The following is a 19,424-nucleotide window of genomic DNA, read 5'->3' as shown; positions in this document are numbered from 1 at the left end:
GTGTATTTTAGACTTATTGTAGGAGCTGAGCTGCAAATTCACTGATTACACTCAGATACACAATCTGGACTACATTTAGGACACATGCATCAACACACACACAGTTATCACAACATGAGGGATGAAAACTGTGTGAAATGCACAAAAAAGCATCCCAGAGGGGTTAAAAAAGACAGAAAATTATCTTTTTGTTTCATCTTTTCCTCTCCTCATCTCTCTTCCATTTTTTATTTTCTCTCCTCCTTTCTTCCCCACCTCTCGCCCTCCCTCTTCACAGTCATCTCCTCCTCCACCTCTCCTCCTCTTTTACTCCTCCCATCTCCTTTTTACCACCTTCTCTCCCCTCCCCTCTTTATCTCTTTATCCTCTTCTTCTTTTAATCACCTCTCTTTTCTTCCTTGCTCTCACCGAGGCTCCCTCCCTCCTCTGCGTCTCATTCGGGTGGTTTCCATGAGAACAAAAAGCTATTTTTGGACCATGTTTTTTTTTTTTTTTTATTATTTTGCATCCCTACTTTTTTTCTTCTATTGTTCCTGCTTGCTTTTCTCCACCTGAAGCCCGCAAGTACCGTTGACTTTACTCATCACATGTGGAGAAATGAAGGGATTTAGGATGTGATCCGACCCGGGCCGGTGTGTCCGTGTCTTTATTTGGAGGAGCTGCTGTCAGGGTGATAACCTCACAGATGTCACAGGGAGGCTCCTCTCAACCCCCCCAGCGTGTTGTAGTCTTTCCAAATACATAAAAAACTGTGTCTGTATTGTCTAGGACTGTGCGATATGATGAAATATATCGTCTGAAAAAAACGTCTATCATGTCATATTATGCCGTTTCGTTTTGTTTACGTGATCTGATAACGCTTCGCGTCGGTCTGTGTAGCCGATGAAGCGTCTACACAATACACGGCACAAGACACTGACATCAGCGTTTTGTTTTTCTGCCTCTCACATACCCCTTTCCCACCCAAATTAGCGACTGCACACAGGTTTTTGAAACACAGGTTAACCCGCTAAATATAAGCGTTTGTCTGTATTCCTACTGCCACTGAACTCACTCCCTTTCTGTCAGCTGGCGTGTGTGTGCATGTGTGTGTGTGTGTGTGTGTGTGTGTGTGTGTGTGTGTGTGTGTGTGTGTGTGTGGTCTTGTTGGTGTGTCCGTGCGATGGACAGGCCGGAGAATAAGTAAACAGTAGACAGCAGTAGGTTTAGAGGTCTTTCAAAACTTTTCAGTGGTGTCTTGTCTTTATTTATCTCTTATGAAGCCCCCCTTTCAAACTCCATGCAGATGTATTTGTATCCGTCTTTGAGCGCTGCTTAGGAGGAGACGGAGTGTAATTAGTGTCTGCACCTCATTGCACCTTGCTGGTTAAGGAGCTGTAATTACAGCGTTAACCCGGGTGTTGTGTTCCTATAAATGCTGAGACAGAGGCGATAAAAATCTGCGTCTACTGGAGAGTCATTTTACCCAGGTGTGAATGCCGATCGTACGCATTCCCATTGCATTCAAAATCGAGATGTGGGGTTTTTTTTGAGCAGTGGGAATGAGGCTGCAGACAGACACACACAGCAGGGCTTTTGCAGAGCTCCAGACGGTGACTATTTAGTCACATTTTACGACCATGAAGCACCACTGTAATCTGCAAATACTATTAATATCTGAACTGTTAGTTTGTTTGCAGCTTACAGAAAATAAATCATCATGTTTAACGGCGCTGCGGTAACAGTCTAATGAGTGGTAGTGTTGGTAGTGTGAGCAAGTTTGTGTTTTTCTATCTGCAGAGCTCCAATCACGACTATTTAGTCACATTTGGCGATCACATGGCGCCAGAGAGACTTTGAAATTCTTGCAAACTCTAAACTGGAGAGCTGTTGGTTTGTGTCCAACTCGTAGTTTATGAATCCTCATACAGTTTAACTTTAACGTGTTGTTTTGCACTTTATATGTTCTTGCTACCAACCAGCACCAGATGATTACACTGGCTGTGCACGAGGAGTTTTGTTCAGTACTTTATTTAACTTTAATTAACATTATAACAGCATTTTTTTTAACTTTATAATAACACTAGTTTATGTGACTATATTTTATTGCAGTAGTTACTTCATGCCTAGTTCATTTAATAGTTTTGTAATTTAGTAGTTTAGAGGAGAGTTATATATCATGCATCGCGATATAGCCTAAAAGAATTGTGATATAATTTTAAAGCCATATCGCCCAGCTCTAGTATTGTCCTTACAATTCCTTAGTAAATGTCATAATCGATACCTTTGCCTGTAGAAAGCGTCATCAGATAGTGAGAACCACGCAGAAGTAATAGACATTTAGACCTCTGAAGTCCATGATCTCCTGCAGACAAAAGGGCCCTAAAAACATGGCTCCATACCACCAGTGGTCAGATCCACCGCAAAGTACCTCCAAATATTCCAGATGATATGAGTCCGTGAGTGTTTGGGGAGCAGCAAGGTTGGTGTGCTGAAATGTGTCAAACCTGCTGAGAACGCTGGAGGGCTAATACAAACACAAACACTGGCTGCTTTCTCCCTTTTTACTGTGAATTTGCGTAACAGGCCTCGCTTTGATGAGAAGTGTCACACTATGCTTCTGAGAAATCACCTTGAGGACAACCTCCACCAGCCGAGGACTTTTTTTAGCACATGAAAAGAGGATTTTTCTTTTAAACAATGCCAGAGCAGCCTGCGAGCTTTCCTTTGTACTCCGTTTGAGCCGAGCAAGTTCAGATAAGTTAGACTTACAGGTGTGAGCCCAGCAGGAACAGTGCAGAGACATGTCCTTCAGCAGGACGCAACCTGCCTCAGAGTGTGTCCTTCAGAAGACCTGAAGGTCAGACTGAACCTGAGGAGTCTTATTCTGCAGTCCTGCAATAAATCCTCCCTCTGCAGAGGTTATTTTCTTCAGTGATTTAAGAGGTGTTGATTCAAGGTCATTTTGGAGGCTGCAGTTTGCAACGCTGTTAGACTTCTCGGCCACGACACCCTGGAAAAGTCATGGAATTTGTAAATACAAAATTCCAGATCTGGAAAAGTTTGGGGAAACTACATATATCCTGCAAGTTTTGGAAAAGTCAAACAAATCTGTTTCACAAACCCGTATAATAATACACTGTGTTCAAGGACTTTGACAAATTTTTAATTTAACGATCATTTCTGATTTTAGTTTCTCGCCGTGATAAATTCAGTCTCTGTGGTAATTTTTGATGAATCTTTGAATTTTTGATGATTTTTAAAATCTTCAAAGAAAAAAGAATTGCTCAAATGTTGTCTTAAAAAAATCACCCCCCAAAAAATTCAATTAAAAAAAATCCCTAAATGTTTTCTTTAATAATTGCTTAAAAAAACAAGAACAAAATGTTTTCTTTCAGAAATCCCCAAAAAGAACAAAAAAAATTGCCAAAATATTTTCTTGAAAAATCGCTAGAAATAAGAAATAAAAAAAATCACCAAAATATTTTCTTTTAGTAATCATACACACACACAAAAAAATATGCCAAAATGCATTTTTTAAAATGCACCAAAAATGTTAAATGAAAAATAAAGTTAACTAAATTTAAAAAGGAAAGAAAACGTGCCTTCCAAACCTGCAAACTTTCTGTCTTTGTTTGTGGCATGTTATTAATTTTCACCTCCTTATATGGCTGTAAATGGGCGGGCATGTACGCTAAACACGGACTAGTGGGAGCATGCTTACAGTTTACCATTAATTTATATTCATGAGCATACACAAGTGCCTACCATCAGACCTGTTTTCCGCAGTGTTTGTGAATCCGGTGTAGTTTTTTAGTACCAAGCTGCTTTATGTACAAAACGTTTCATGAATGAGAGCCAACGATCCACTGAGCGCCCAGAAAATACGACACAGTCACATAATGTTTCCAGCTTCATGAGTTGACAAGAATCGCCCAAAACGCCTGGCCTGTCGCAGGTAGAGGGATCTCAGGCATGACAATGATACTTGCAGCCTCAGAATTTGGCCTTTTTTCTGCGCTGCTGAAATGAAACTGGCCTTTTTATGGTCCATTACCAAAAATTGCTCCAGATATATGGACCACCAGGGATCAACCTCCGAGTCCCTGCGGTTTGAGACCTCTTTGTGTGTTTCTTAAGAGGAAACAGAAAAAGCCATTTCCTACAGCTTTGTTCTTTCCCTCTTTTCCTGCTCCGAACAGTCCAATCAACACACCTTATCTTCCATGATTTAATGGAAGTGCAGCCGTCACATAATCCATACATAATTACGCTGCATAAATTCCTTCAGCTGCGGTGCGTTCGTCACCTCGGGGAGCATCTTTGCATTAATGGCAAAATCCCATCCGTTTCTAACGGTCTTCCTGCAGCATAATGAGCAGGTCCTTCAGTCAGATTTGAGAAACGCCAGAAGTCTGTCGTTTGAAGGTGGAGGTCACAGTGGAAGGACATCTCATTAAATATTAAAATCTGACTTCAACTTCAAATCTAGCCATTGCTGTTATGTCATTTATTTTTTTCTTAATGCCCTAATATGAAATAATAAATTTATTGAGCTCCAGTCCTTACAGCTTTACAAACCTGTCACTACAGAACTTTATGAAGAAGCGTTTTTTATGGACAGCTCTATTTTCGTCATTTTAATTGTGGAATTTGCTTTGTTTCTCTTTGGAGACCATTTTTCAACATTTTAAGTGCTGACTTTTTGGACTGTTCTTTTGAAATTCTACACCATAAACTTCCTCTAAATGCTGAATCATAAGTCGTATCAGCATCTGGAGCGATGTCTTTTTTGACCGTTTTTACCGCATGCTATAGTATGACTTTTTTCAACATTTTAAATTTTGACTGTTTGGACTGGTCTTTTGAAATTCTACACCAACAACTTCTTGCAAATGCTATACTCTGACTTTTTTTGACATTTACAACAATAAATCCCTAACCCGAACCCTGGCCCTGACCCCCAAATCCTTACCCGACCATAGTTAGCCATTTTTCAGCATTTTAAATGTTGACTTTTTGGACTGTTCTTTTGAAATTCTACCCCAAAAAGTTCTTCAAAATGCATTATATTATGAGAGGAGTTTATTAGTCTGCCATGTGATCCTCGAGTGTCATTCCAGCTCAATATCAATGAAAACGTCCTGCTGAGAAAAACAGAGAGAGTGGGAAAAAAGGCATCACCTCCCAGTGATTTAGGAAAGAGTCCAAACTGCACAGTAATCATCCCGATTGTCATCTGTAATCATGCAGCGTACATCACATTGTCATGTCGCCTGGTTCACACGTCTGCAATCACACACAGCTCCGTGCAATCACAGCGTGCAGGCAGAGTGAAAACACACCACGAGGAATTTACCTTCCCTCAGCGTGTCTTCTGTCTCTGCATCGTCCATCATTAATGTCCGCCCGAGGCTGCGTCCACACCGCAAGCCTCGCTGCTGTCATAGGCACCATCCATGGGCGGACATTGGGTTTTATGCCCCCCAAATCCTAAAAATGATGAGGTGCTGCTCAAAAAAACATATTGTGGTTCATTTTTCATCTCACCGAATTGAATCTCACATATTTTTGATGGAGAATCAGAATCTGGTATAATTCCTTTAAGTACATTTACAAATGAAAGGGAATTGACTTGGTGTTTTGGTGCAAAACAGTTAACATAAAGAAGGATTAAAAATAGTGAATTTAAATAGAATAAGACATAAGATAAAAATATAGAAGCAATTTAAACAGAATATGAAAAAATAGAATATTTCATATCTTTGAAGTGGTCACACTCCTGAACTAACCTCCATCAGTGAAAGGACGATGATTAAGACTACACACAGTACGCTGTAGTGTGGCGGTAAATATGGACGCCACCGGAGTCAGAGTTCATGATATCGTGTTTACATTTTTCTGTTTTTCTGCTGTATTGTGGAAACGGGACAACTTTGGCATCCGAGTCAGATCTTTTCTTCAAACGTGAAATAGGAGATCAAAATAAAACGTAATCTAGAAAAACAACCAGAAAGCCCATCGGACATCGTCGGTAAACAAACAAAAGTATTTCATGTCCAAAAAGGACAATTTCATAAAAAAAAGTTCATTTTAAACATGAATATTCACTTGTACAGAAATCGATCAAGGATATTTGCATTACTACCGTTTTGGGTCTTAACCAACAAGAAACTTGCTAAAACCAAAACTACGAGCTGAAATTGGACAAAAAAAATCTTCAGAGTTGGTGCAAATTATTCATCAACAGTCTTTCCCAACATGCAGTTCAGCTCAGCTGTGCAGCTCTTTGAATAGAAACATCCTGTAAATGTCAGGTGGACATTAGTTGTGATGATGCTGCCACAGTCGTCTGACCTCCCTCCTTCGAGCAGCTCAGCATCGCTGCAGTCCGGCAGCATCCTGTCAAACAAAATGTCCATCAGCAGAGTCGGGGTTCGGCCCTTTAATTGTGTGACTCAGCGCTCGGCACAAAAACACAGTTAGACGTCGTCCTCTGAACGTACAACTGCAAATTTGTTTCGGATAATGTTCCCAAACATCAAGCGTGGTCAGTTTGCCCCTACGGCGGCGTGTTGTGGGCTTTCTAATCGAGCCTCGGTGGACCCGGTGGGAAGCCTCGGTCAAGGGCGTTTGATTCTGTTAATTGCTTCTCGGGGAGGACGGACGTGGACGGAGTGCAGAAACTAGAGGTGGACGCTCAGAGAACCAAGAAAAGCTCTCATTTTTTCACAATTAAGTGCTTGCTTGTGTTCAACAGCACGCACACACACACACACACACACACACACACACACACACACTCACACACACTGTTGTGTTTGAAGGCAGCCACCTTGAAAACGACTTTGACCTCTTTTTTTTCCTTAATTCCTTTCATCACTGACACCGCATATCTCAGCTTCTCTGCACCTTTGTCTCATTTAACCTCTTCAGAGCTGAATGCCTGATTAAATACACACATTCAAGGAGTACATGAATAGTTTTCTAAATAGAATAACGAAGCGATCCCATTAAAATTCCTTTGCTCATTTTAAGCGAACGATTATGCTCGAATGACAGGAAATGAGGGCGAGAGAGAGAGAGAGATGCAACCAATAATCTCCGCCTGCGTTTAACAATATGGTCCAGAAAGGAGACACAGGAGACACACACTCACCACTGCCCCGCCCTTTAGGAGACTGGCGGCAGGTCCTGAGTCCACCAGTCTTATGTTTTTGAAAGAAATTTGCTCATTTATAGTACAAATGTGTATCTCGGTCCTACAAGGCCACATTTCAAATTTGGTGTTGATTGAGTCAAAATCAAAAAAGGTATTTTCATTTGGCTTTTTTGCACATTATACAAATCCATCACGGTGGCTATTTAAGGGCCAAGAGACTTTTTTAAAGAGCACATTAAGCTGCATATGTGTGCTAATTTCAAATCAGACATAGATTTTTAGGGGCGTAGCCTTCCCAAAACTGTGTTTTTGGGTTTTATTTGGAGCTCCAGAAAAGGGTCATATTTCTTGGGAAGCATTTGCAAATCATTTTCATTTAATAGACCTAATTTAATGTTTCCAGCTCATTCCAGTTTACAGCAATTTGAGCTGAGGCCACTGACGACAAATAATAATATAATAATGAACTGGCACAAACTCAATAGGGTTCTGCTCCTTCGGGGCTTAGCCCAAATTAAAAGCAAAATATGAAAAAAGTTTTTAATTTAGTCCATTTTTATCAGTGTAAAATACTTGGCTCTTGTATTATTCTGCTGTGTTTAGTATTACTGTTGTTTTTTTTCTCTGACACTGAAGCACTTTGTTTTGAAAACTCCTAAAACAATAAAGGTTACAGTTATTAATATCTAATCACCACTGTTTCAAATATTCAAAGCCATTGCAGCATTTATTTCACAGCTGCACTATTACATTAAATTTGACATTTCTGCATATGCTGTGCATCATTTCCTTTGAGTCATTGTAAGCCGTGGGAAATGAAGCCTGCAGGAGCCTCTCCACAATTTCAGGGAACTGTGTGTGGTTGAACCATGCTCTTCAGACCTCAGGAGGAATTTTTCTCATCAGAAACAATTCTCAGCTTTACATTTTTGGTCATTAAATGACACCCATCCAGCCTCTATTAGCAGAAAGATTTTTATTTTTTATCTTTCATGTCTTTGCCTCTAACAAGCAATAAGCATTTAATTTTCCCTGAACCGCCTGTGTAGGCCGACAATAACTGCGTTGTTTCCCTCCGGAGACCCAGCTGCCTACAGTCCATCTGTGACCAGGCTTATTGCAGCGGAAGTGATTTAATATTGCATTATTTTATCAATATAACACAAAATGGGAGGCCGGCTCGGTCTCCTGCCAGAACTGTGGATTCTTGACAACTGCAGGAAATGACAAACTTGTACACAAGACATTGTATCTGGTATTAAGAGCTGCAGGATCAGCAAGGCTGCAAAAATAGAAAGCTAATAGAGATGGTCTGTTTACAGAAGATAGTATTGGGCGTTTGTTCAAATGCTTAAAATAGGTCCATGTTTACATTTTGTTTGCAGTTGACCTCTTGTGGTCTTGTGAATAATGACCGGCCTCTCTTAAAGCAGAGGTTTAAATAGAGTTGAATTGTAACAGTGCTGCAAAACCTCATTGCAAGGACAAACACACAGAGTATCTGATTGTGGCACCAGAGACTGCCCTTCGCATCCTATTAGGGTTGCTGGTGTGACGATTTTCAAACCAGTTTGATAGTAAGCCAAACACCAGACCCGACTGGTTTACCGAATTTTATCAGATGTCTCAATTGAGTCAGCAGTCAATCCTTACTATAATGTAGCATGGAGTAACACCAGAGCTCTGTGTCCACGCTGAATCCATTAAATAGGTGCTTCTATTACTTCACATGAACGAACTACCTAGTTATCAGCTGTGCACTCGAGACCAGAGACTTAAACAGTTAAAAGATGGGCGAGTAGCCTACATGCTTCCTACATTTATGATGTTATTTTTGAAATAAGAAAAGTCACATTCTATTCTCTGATACTGATAAACTGCATACTAGCTTGGTAACAGCAGGTAACGTTAGCCCAGCTGTGGCGCTTTCTGAGCGAGCATCAGATATAAATAGAAAGACTGCGTCTGACGAAAGTTTGGTTCACACACATTTAGTTAGTAACAACATCTCTTTTGTCAGCACTGAATCCAAAATGTTGACATATATGTCATAGTTTTAGTCTTTTTAAAACAATAACTCAATATTTTTTTTCATGTCTCCTATCATCACTCCAGAAAGTAAACAAACATGGCATGTGCCGCTCGCGCAGTGTGTTATCGCCATGATGTGGGCTACTTTTAAAATTGCAGAAATTTGTAATAATGTGACATTCTGGTTCAGCAGGTTTTCATAACACTTGTTTTCCCAAACGGATCAGCAAAACCGTTAATCCACCGCACTCTAGTTCGTTCCTTATTTTTTGCGGCATGCAGCTCCCCTCTTTAGTCCATCAAAATGCTTATTTATTTCCCATCGACTGTCCACCCCCTCGCTGTCTCTCTTCCTCTCCTTTTTCACGATGCTTTCATCTTTGCATTCATCATTTGTTTTGTTCAAACCTCCCCTTCATCCCCTTTGTCTCAAACCTCCTACATCTTATTTATCAGGCTTAACTTTGTTGGTTTCTGGAATAACAAGTTTTTCTAAAGCAGCAGCAGCTAGAAACTCTCTCCTCTTGACTCTTCATTGTATCATATCAGCAGTATTAAAGTGTAAAATAATACCCACTCTCAACCTGAAGACACTCTGCTCTGAGTCCTTTTTTCTTATCTGGTATCAGATTAGAAGAAAGCAGGCGATGAAGATCTTCATTTCAGAATTGTATTTTTAGGTGTTTGAGCTTTTAAAGGCCAATCAAGTGCAGACTAAGGAAGGTGCTGTGATGGATGTTCAAACATTAGCAGCTTCATTTCTATTGCAGCCACAAACTAGCCGTCATTATTTCCAATCCAAGGCGACGTAGGCGTGTTATGGAGTAGCTCCTGCTGCACATAGACATAGCATCATGTGACCTAGAAAAGACAAAAAACCAAAGTCTTTCCATTGCACTTTTGTTAAATATAGTTTTTTCAAATTTTCAAGTTTTTTCAAAAAGGACGCGTTTCCTTTAGGCATTCCATTTGCACAATTTGAGGGTTAATGGAAACCTGCCTACTGTCGTTGTTGTGACAGTAGACTAACTAAAAAGCGGCAGTAACATCACTAGTGCCTCTCTGAAAAGTTCAGAGATTTTTAATTATAAGCACTCGAAGTGGCCACACACAAAAAGCAGGGCACTCAGGTGTGGTGCATTTTCTTCAGGCGGCCACAAAAAACGTTACATGCACACTCAGTTATTCATCACAGAAAATTTGGAGGAAAAACACTCTTACCTTTTGTTCAGTTTTATTTGCAATTAAGATGTAGTTTTATGGGAACAATGTCGTGGTTCAAAGACCCTTTTCATATTTTATTGTGAACCTTCAGAGATCTGTGTATTGACACTTTGTTCCCAGTAAAACTTGTAACAGTAATGAAAGAGGACGAGGTGCGACTGCTTCTTCAAATGTCTCTTCAACCCGGCTGCCTTTCATCTTTTTAACTGTGTTTAACAAGTTTTATTGTATCTTTACTGGTATTTTTGACATAATAGTCTGTAATGCTGTCTTACAGCTATGTAAAACATATGAGAAAAAAACGACATTGACTTTAACTTTATGGTAAACACAGTTTTTGCATATGAGAAATCAGAATTCAATAGGGAACATTCAGTTTTGTAGAATCTAATATCCACCTCTAATTAAAAAAGACAATATGGATCGGCTGTTTAGTTTGTGGGTTATAATGGCTTTTCATGGCCACAGCAGATTCTCACAGCTCAGATTTATTGCAGGTTCTCCATTAATGCATCCACTTTCTGCTCTTCAGGATAAAAGACAAACAGTACGATTAGTCATAGAGCCTCATTTTAATAAGAAGAGAGTGCCAAAATAATGCCTCCCTCAGTTAGTTGATCATTGGACACGCTAATTTTATTGATTCATTAAGGCAGTTTTTGGTTGTTGTTTTTTTTTTTTTTTTCAGAAATATGGGGAAAAGTGGCAATGAGCATCTTGGTCCAAAATGTTCCACAAACTGCAAGAAATATTTTTTAAGGGAAAGTGTCTGGAGGAAAAAGAGAAAAGCTTGAGTTAAACTGTATTTCTAACTATCATAATTACATATTTGAAATTAGGCTACAGACTAACTTTCTCCAGGTTATTTCCTTTTTTAAAAGCCTTTTCATTATTATGATGATGATGATGATGATGATGATGATGATTATTATTATTATTATTATTAACAGATTTTCAGGGTAATTTTCCTGTACTTCTAACTAAGCTCATTGCCCTCTTCCATGCTTTTGAAAGAAATCAAAGAAATCATTTGCTCAGGTTTCAAAGGGTTAATAATCATGCATCATTCATTAACAGAATTAAATTTATAAAAACAGGATCTCAAATATTCCAATTTGCAGCTTTTTTTCAACAATGTAAACTATTTGATACTAGAGAAAGATTTTTGCCCACACGCTTGCAGTGTTTCAATCGCCTGATTTAGACTGATTGACTCCACACGCACACGCGCGCACACACACACACACACACACACACTCACCTGATTGAGGCTGGTCGATACTCTTTCATTTGATTTCTCTTTTTTTCAGCTGCTCTGATTGATTTCTTTTCAGGCTGTCCTCCATCTTTAGTCCTTCATTCTTCTCTCGTTCTCCATCCATCTCTCTCGTATCCTGAAGGCTTCTCTGTTCTCTTTTTCCTCTAAACGTTAGTGCTCGCTCTCATCCTCTTCTCTCTTCACACATTTCTGCATGCAATATGATGACTTCGTTGTAGCCTCACATGCACAATCATTCAGTTTCTTGACGATTTCATTTTTTCGGTTAAAATATGTCGGAGCAGTTTTCAGTCCTTTATTTAACTCAGTTTTAGTATATTGGGAATTTTCAGACGTGATAACAAACGGGGCAATGATCCAGCTCGTATTTACTTCCTCAAGCTTTTTAACTGTCTGCTCTCTTTGTCTTACTGCTCGGAAAATGATGTGAGCATGAGTCTGCCAGTAGTTATTTTATTTTATTTTATTTTATTTTATTTTATTTTATTTTATTTTTTATTTTTTTAATTTTATTTTTTGTTGTTTTTTTTAATTTTGTTTTATTTTATATTGGTTTTGTTTTTTTATTTTATTTTTTCATTTTGTTTTGTTGTATTTGATTTAAAAGGGACCGTGCACAGTTAAAAACATAAATATTACTGTTTGATCACCGTACCAGATTGAGGTTTAGAGCTAATTAGCTCCTGCAGTCCCTCTGCAGGTCAGAACAAATCCACAGCACACACCTGTCTCACCTGTCTGTCTCTGTGTGACAGGGCGGGGCACCCCAGCACACCTTCAGGGGCGGGTCAGGATGGCGAGGGAAAACCCGGCGGCGCTGGCAGAGAGCTGCTTCAGGGAGCTGCTGGGCAGGGCGGCCTACGGCAACATGAACAACGCCGTGCGCCCCGTGTTGGTGTGAGTACCTGAACGTTGTCTTTCCTAACTGTGAGTCTGAAGTAACAACAATGAAACAGATTTGATGGTGTTAACTGCTAACAGCTAAATCAGACTTTTCTGTTGAGTCGCTGTGTTCAAACAGCGAACGCTCTTTCTCTTCGTTGACGATGTGGTTGTTGTGCGCTCTAACATTTTGGAAGAGTGTGAGGTGCCTGTTTGCTCCCATCCTCCTTTTTTTAATTTCTGTTAGTAGAGCAAGAGTCAGTTTTCATGAATTTCTTCTGGGTTTTGGGGATTTTTAAGTGGTCTGTAGGTTTCAAGAATGCCTTGAGGGAATTTAGCACAAACATCCACTTTGACTCTAGAATGAACTGATTAGATTTTGGTGGTCAAAGGTCAAGGTCATTGTGACCTTGCATCTGTCTTATTGTTGTGAAAACAATATCTCGAGATAACCTCGAGGGATTTTCTTCAAATTTAGCACAAACGCTCACTTGTACTCAAGAATGAAGTGATCAGAATTTGGTGTTCAAGGTTCAGAGGTCAAGATCACTGCGACCTTGCATCCATCTTATTCTTGTGAAAGTGATATCTCAAGAACACCTTGAGGGGATTTTGTCAAATGTGGCACAAACGTTTTCTTAGACTCAAGAATAAATTGATTGGAATTTGGGGGTTGAAGGTCAAAGACGGGTTCATACAAGGTGCTCGAGGTGCTTGGGTTTGACTCTCAGAAATTGAATACTTGGAAAACCTTTAGATAGAACTGACTTTTTTAAAACCTGGTTCATGAAAAATTTACTTTAATTTAGTACTCTTAAATAAAGAGGAGAACAGGATGATGAAGTATTTTAGGAAATCTTTCAGATAATTGCGTTTAAACTTTTGTCGTTCTCCAGATGCTTGCCTGAATAAGTTGTTAATAATAAGTTCATTTTCAGACCTTTGTAGCGTTTTTGCTCCATTTACAGATTTGCTTAATTCTCTTGCAGCAGATGGCCGTGAAGAAAACCATTTCAAAATGTAAAACAAATCTAAATTAATCAATTAAAACAAGTGCCTGAAAAAGTACTTGAAAGTCCTTGAATTTGACTTGCCCCTGTCTGCATGAAACCCGTCAAAGTGAAATTCAGTGTGACCTCACAAAACACGGTTTTGGCCATAACTCATGAAATCATACGCTAACTATGATGGTGTTTAACACAAACGTCTAATAGGTCAAACAAATGTTTGCTTCTACTCTTCTTTTTTAATTTCCTCACTTTGCAATTGTTTTTTTTTTTTTTTTTTTTACCCAAATGAGGAAAAAAAAAGGAGGAAACAACGGCTGCAAACATGCTGATGTGAACGCAGCTTTGATGAAAGTCAAAGAAATGTACACAAAGATTAAATTATTCTTCTCATATTGTGCAGAAACGCTGCAACATTCAGACCTGCTTTATTACGTGCAGGAGTCCTGACACACACACACACACACACACACACACACACACACAGATATAGACACACCCAAACACCCAAACACACCTGCTGACAGACGTGCACTACAGGGACACAGAAACACACTTTTCTTCTTCTTCCACTTACATTCATTGTCTCACACACTGTCCCTGCTCTGAGTCACCCTGTCTCATGCACACACACACAGACACGCACACACACACACACACACACACACACACACCCCTTCCACAGTGTGGACTCCCAGCACACAGAGGAAATTAAATGAGCTCTCTTATCACGCGGGTGGCTGCAGTGTGAACGTGGCACAGCATCGCCGCCCGGTGACCGTCCCCCCCCTCTTGGGATTTAAATATCCTCGATGCAGCTCCCACTGGCCGCTCTGCCACGCCGCTCGGTACATTTGGCATAAATTGGACAACTACTGAGTGAACGGTCCAGCCCCGCTGAGATTTCCTCCGTCGCAGCCTGTTTCCGCTCCGCTGGGCCGCTCTGAGTGCAGGCCTCACCTCGGTCCTTTATTCTGCGCAGCTTCAGGAGGACGGGCTCATGCAGATATTTAAATTACCGTGTTTTTTGTATTTAGTATTTTTAGCTTCGGTGGCAGCGTGGCTCTAGGGACGGTATTGTCACTCGGTTAGTTAGTATGCAAGAAAATGATGAAAAACTTTCAGATGAATTGCTTCTAAATGTCTCTGTGCTTTGAGATTTATGGTAACAGTATGCTGAAATGCTGCAGTGTAGATGGCAACACTAAATATTAAACGTTCGCATGTCTCCATGCTTACTTCATCAGTAGTGACATGTTAATTTTATATGTATATATATATATATACATATATATATATGTTAATTAACTTAGAACCCACGAGCCAAATCTGGCCCTGGAAAAGGTGCAGGTTGCCCCCCCAAAATCATTTTCTGAGTCACAATGAAAACTGTGAATTTGTTTCTGTACTTTAAGTTTCCATAAGGTGCCAGAGAGCATAAAACTGCATCAAAATAGAGCTTGTATTTTAAAAAAAATTGTCAGTGGAGGATCTCCCACAGCTAGCTTAGCCACATATGTCCTTAAATACTAGAAACATCTAAAAGTCCTTGAAATGTCCCAAAATCCTTGAAATGTCCTAAAATCCGAGAAATGTCCTAAAAGCTGAGAGATGTACTGAAAGCCTAGAAATGTCCCAAAATCCTTGAAACTTACTAAAATCCAAGAAGTGTTTTTTAGGGTTCGATAACACGCTAAAACATAACCTTGTGTGCAAAAATGAGTCTGAAGTCTTATTGTAGTTTGTGTACTTTGTGTACTTTGTGTACTTTGTGTACTCGTTAGACTTTGCCTGCAGTTACACATCGCCCCACTTTTTTGCCTGTGGTTGAGCACGTCTTTTGTTCTGCCGTCACGTATCTATATGAACATCACAGCAGCGTTAGCGCCGTCACATCTGTGAAAGAAATGTTAAATGTTAAATGTTTCGGGTATTTTGGGGCGGTTGAGGTGTGAGATGGCTGATAAATATGAGCCTGGATGTGAACTATCTGCAGCTCTGGCGTCTCTGCTCTTCATGTTCCTGCTGCTGAGTTAATCTTAGAGATGTTCCTCTGTACTTTGAATTATGATTAATTTACAAAAATAAATAAAAAATAGATGTGATTGTATAAACTATCTCTCGGCGCGTAGATATCGGTAGCGGCAGTAATGCATGAAGAAATGACAGCAGTGTGAAGTGTGTGTGTGAAGAGGCAGACGATGGCGTTGCCGCTGGGGGCCATTTGAGCCGAGGAGTCATTATCAGTGTGAACATCATGGGCTCCCAGGGGCCTTTTCCTCCTAACGCAGGAAATATATTGGACTTTTCACCCTGCATTTAATGGCGGTACATCGTCCCTGAACACACACAGTCTCAGAAATTGCATATGACTCTGGCTGTGTGTGAACGGCTCAGTATCACGGCTGCGTCCTCTCCGGGCTGAAGGGATAATATGTCCGTATCACGAACAATAGAGTCATCCCATCACCTTTAAATTGGCGATAATTTGGTGTCAATTACTGCGGGAACATCGAAGCAATTATCAGCCAGAGTTCGTGCACAGAGATGAAACGTAATGGTAAAATTAAAGTAAAACGATTCAATTTTCTTGTGTTATAACTGTTGAAGATTAAAATGCAATAAATTCGCTGTATGATTTTCATGTCGTGCACACGTTGTGCCCAACGCTTATGGGTTTATAAGACACCAGAACTGCAGCAGTCAAATAATTCATCGAAATTCATTTCATTACAAGGATTAAAATTTATGTTACAGTTATTATTTTTACATTATTTTAATCTTAAAGAAAATATTCTGCTTTTCTTTCCCGCTTGAAACCAGAAAAGTTGGCATAAATTGACGACATTTTAGCAAAAAGTATGTTTCTCAAGTAATCATAAACAGGGCAACAAAAATCACAGAGCATTTCTTCTTAAATTGATCATTGCCTTCTTTCCATGTTTTTTTTTTTTTTTTTAAATCAAGCCAATTTACTGCATTTTCAAGTTCATTTTTTATAAAGATATAGTGATTCACGATGTGCTGTACCAAACTTGTGAATGTGAAAGGATTTTAAGCTACAGGAAAGACTGTGATTATGGTTATAAAAAAGCTCATAAAAAAAATGGAATAATAGAAACTGTGTGGTAAGATTGCCTATTTTGGCAAAAACAAATGAAATCTGTGGTGAATATTTTGCCGACATGCTCAGTATCAACATTTTTGCAACTTGTCAGAGCCATTAATAAGCAACATTTCCTCATAACGCTAATAGAAAACTTAATTTTCCCTCAGACGCGTAGTTGCTGTTTCTAGGAGACAGAGGCTGGAAAGTGAGCTCAGCTCAAGGTCTGTTCGCAGCAAACAGAAAATAGGAAAATGAAAAGGAGACGCTGAGCTTAAAACAAATGAAGTGAAAAAGCTCTGAGGCAGAAAGGAAAGCAATAACACAAATTGGAGGCAAAGCAGAAGCAGAGAGAAAAATGATTAAATGCAGCTCAGTTGTTGAAGAGGCCCTACAGATGTCAAGCAGTCACAGTAACATTATGTAATTAATTGTTAATGGCAGCATTAAGGGGCTCGCTCCCTGATTGAATTAGTTAAGCAACAGTTGGTTCCTACAGCTCAGCTTATTTACAGCTTGTCACTGAATAAAGGCTGAAAATCTATCAGTAAAAACGCTGCTGAGGAATCGCAGGGGGACTCGAACACTAAGAGAACCTGAATGAACAAACCCAGAGTGTGTTTTTCAGGATTCATACGGTCATGAAAAAACAGGACAGGTCATGGAATTTGCAATTAGCAATATCCAGGCCTGGAAGCATTTTTGGACAACTTAACAAACCTTCATAAATTTGGAAAAGTCCTGGAAATGTGTTTCACAAACCTTTAAAATAACAAGATCCAAAGACAGAAATTTCAAAATCCAACAATGATTTATTTTCTTTTTTTCTTCTTTTTTTTATTATCTGGCTGTGATAAATGGTGTCGTTTGGGCAATTTTTCGCCACATTATCCGTAAACAGACAAAAATTAAAAAAAAAATCATAAAAACTGCAAAATTACTAAAGAAAAACTCTCCCCAAAAAAATTGAATTTTTGGGGAGATTTATTCAGATACTTTAACAGAAAAAAAGCCTTTTAAAATCTTGATTATTTTGATCTTTACAATATTTAGGCATTTCAAATAAAAATAAATAAATAAAAACATGCCTTCCAAACCTGCTGGCTTGCAGATTCAGAGGGTATGTTTTCTTAAAAAAAGTGATAAAACAAATATAAAATACTACCATTTGAAGTTGTATGTCCCTCCCATTAGCCAAAATAGAAAAAAAAACCCTGAAGTCCCTTCCCAGTGCTTAACAAATGATTTGACATGCCCCCCTTTTTTTGCACCAACCCCTTCTTTCTCATAAAAACAAACAGTCCCTTAGTTTTATCTATATATTTAATTATAGTCCTGCTCTCAATTCACTTTTTTAAAATAATATACACACATATATATACATAAATACATATATATATATATATTTATATATATATATATAGAAGAGCTATCATAAAGTAATGAAAAAAAACCCGATAAGGACTATCGATGGTTGGTTCATAGAATGTATGGTCTTGAAAATGTACCTGGAAGTCATGGAAAAGTCATTGAAATGTATTGGTAAAAATGTGTATGAACCCGCTTTTACACGGTTATTGAGAAGCTTTCACTGAAACTCTGACGGTCCATTATCACAAAGAAATGTGATGTCAAACTCAGTAAATGAGGCGCAGATTTTCACTGTTTCCTCACAATCAGCGGTTGAAATCCCATCAATCAAAGTGTCCTTGGTTTCTGGGAAGGCTCTCTGGAGAATTAATTAGCGGCAGCAATCAGGAGACAAGGGGACCACAAGTCTAAATTACCATCAATTAAAACAGAAACACCATGAAATGATTCAATTTGTGGGATACGGCTCCTGAATCCGTCTGACAACAAGGCTAGACAAATTCAACCCGAGCGGAGCAGCGCAGCGCCGTCTGTGTCTGTTCATTCTCCTCAGTGGAGGTCATCGGAGTGAACATGTTATCCGACAAAGATGAACAGAAAGAGCAGCAGGTCTGAGAGACGTCGTGTTTATTGTGTCCACCCAACTGGACACAATAAACACCAGCCTTTTACTTTCCTCTTTGTCTCTTATTTCTTTAGTGTCTTTCTCTCCTCTCTCTGGGCTTTGTATCGCTCTGCTGTAACAGACTTTGGCTAAATTGTCACGCCATTATGGCTCAGAGCTCCAGGCGCCTCACTATTGATCGTCTGATGGAGGAAGTGAGGCTTACTCCACTGCTGCGCTCAATATTTGTCCTGTTTGCTGAGTGTCAGCCGAGGGCCCGGCACGTACAGCCCAATTAATTTGCAGATCCTTTAGTTTGAGAAAAAAAAAACAGTATAAATCTCATTATTTGTTGTCAGCCAACTTAAAACAGAATGGAAATTCTTTTAATGCATTTTTGTAGGTCAGAGATAGTCAACTTGCTTTGCCTGGGGGCCACTTTTGCAAAGTAGCAGGACTCCAGGGGCCAGTCACAGCAGTCCCATGCATGTTTCTAGGATTTTAGGACGTTTCTCAGAATTTAGGACGTTTGTCGGATTTAAGGACTTTTGTAGGATTTTGGGATATCTCTTGGATTTTAGGAAGTTTGTAGACTGTAGGACATTCCTAGGATGATAGGACCTATTGAGGATTTTAGGAGGTTATTAGGATTTTAGGATGTTTCTCGGATGTTAGGATATTATGGACTTAAGCACATGAGTAAAATGATTAACAGCACAGAAGTTTGACAGAAGCTGAAGTCAGAGTCCTGCAGTCAGGAGAGGTTGGCCTATTATCAG

The 19,424-nt window shown here is 39.4% G+C and overlaps 1 protein-coding gene across 1 annotated transcript in view; it reads left to right on the top strand.

Annotated features, from left to right (window-relative positions):
* The window catches only part of efr3a (EFR3 homolog A (S. cerevisiae)), a 140,377-nt gene that overhangs the window by 76,091 nt on the left and 44,862 nt on the right, over positions 1–19,424 (top strand). Inside the window, 2 exon segments of the mRNA XM_042497592.1 lie at positions 12,431–12,476; positions 12,478–12,572. Coding sequence (XP_042353526.1) covers positions 12,431–12,476; positions 12,478–12,572 — 141 coding nt within the window.

This window comes from Plectropomus leopardus, chromosome 12 (assembly GCF_008729295.1).
Source record: "Plectropomus leopardus isolate mb chromosome 12, YSFRI_Pleo_2.0, whole genome shotgun sequence".
Taxonomy (NCBI): domain Eukaryota; kingdom Metazoa; phylum Chordata; class Actinopteri; order Perciformes; family Serranidae; genus Plectropomus; species Plectropomus leopardus.
Note: the sequence above shows the minus strand (reverse complement) of the source record. Positions and strands in the feature narration are given on the sequence as shown.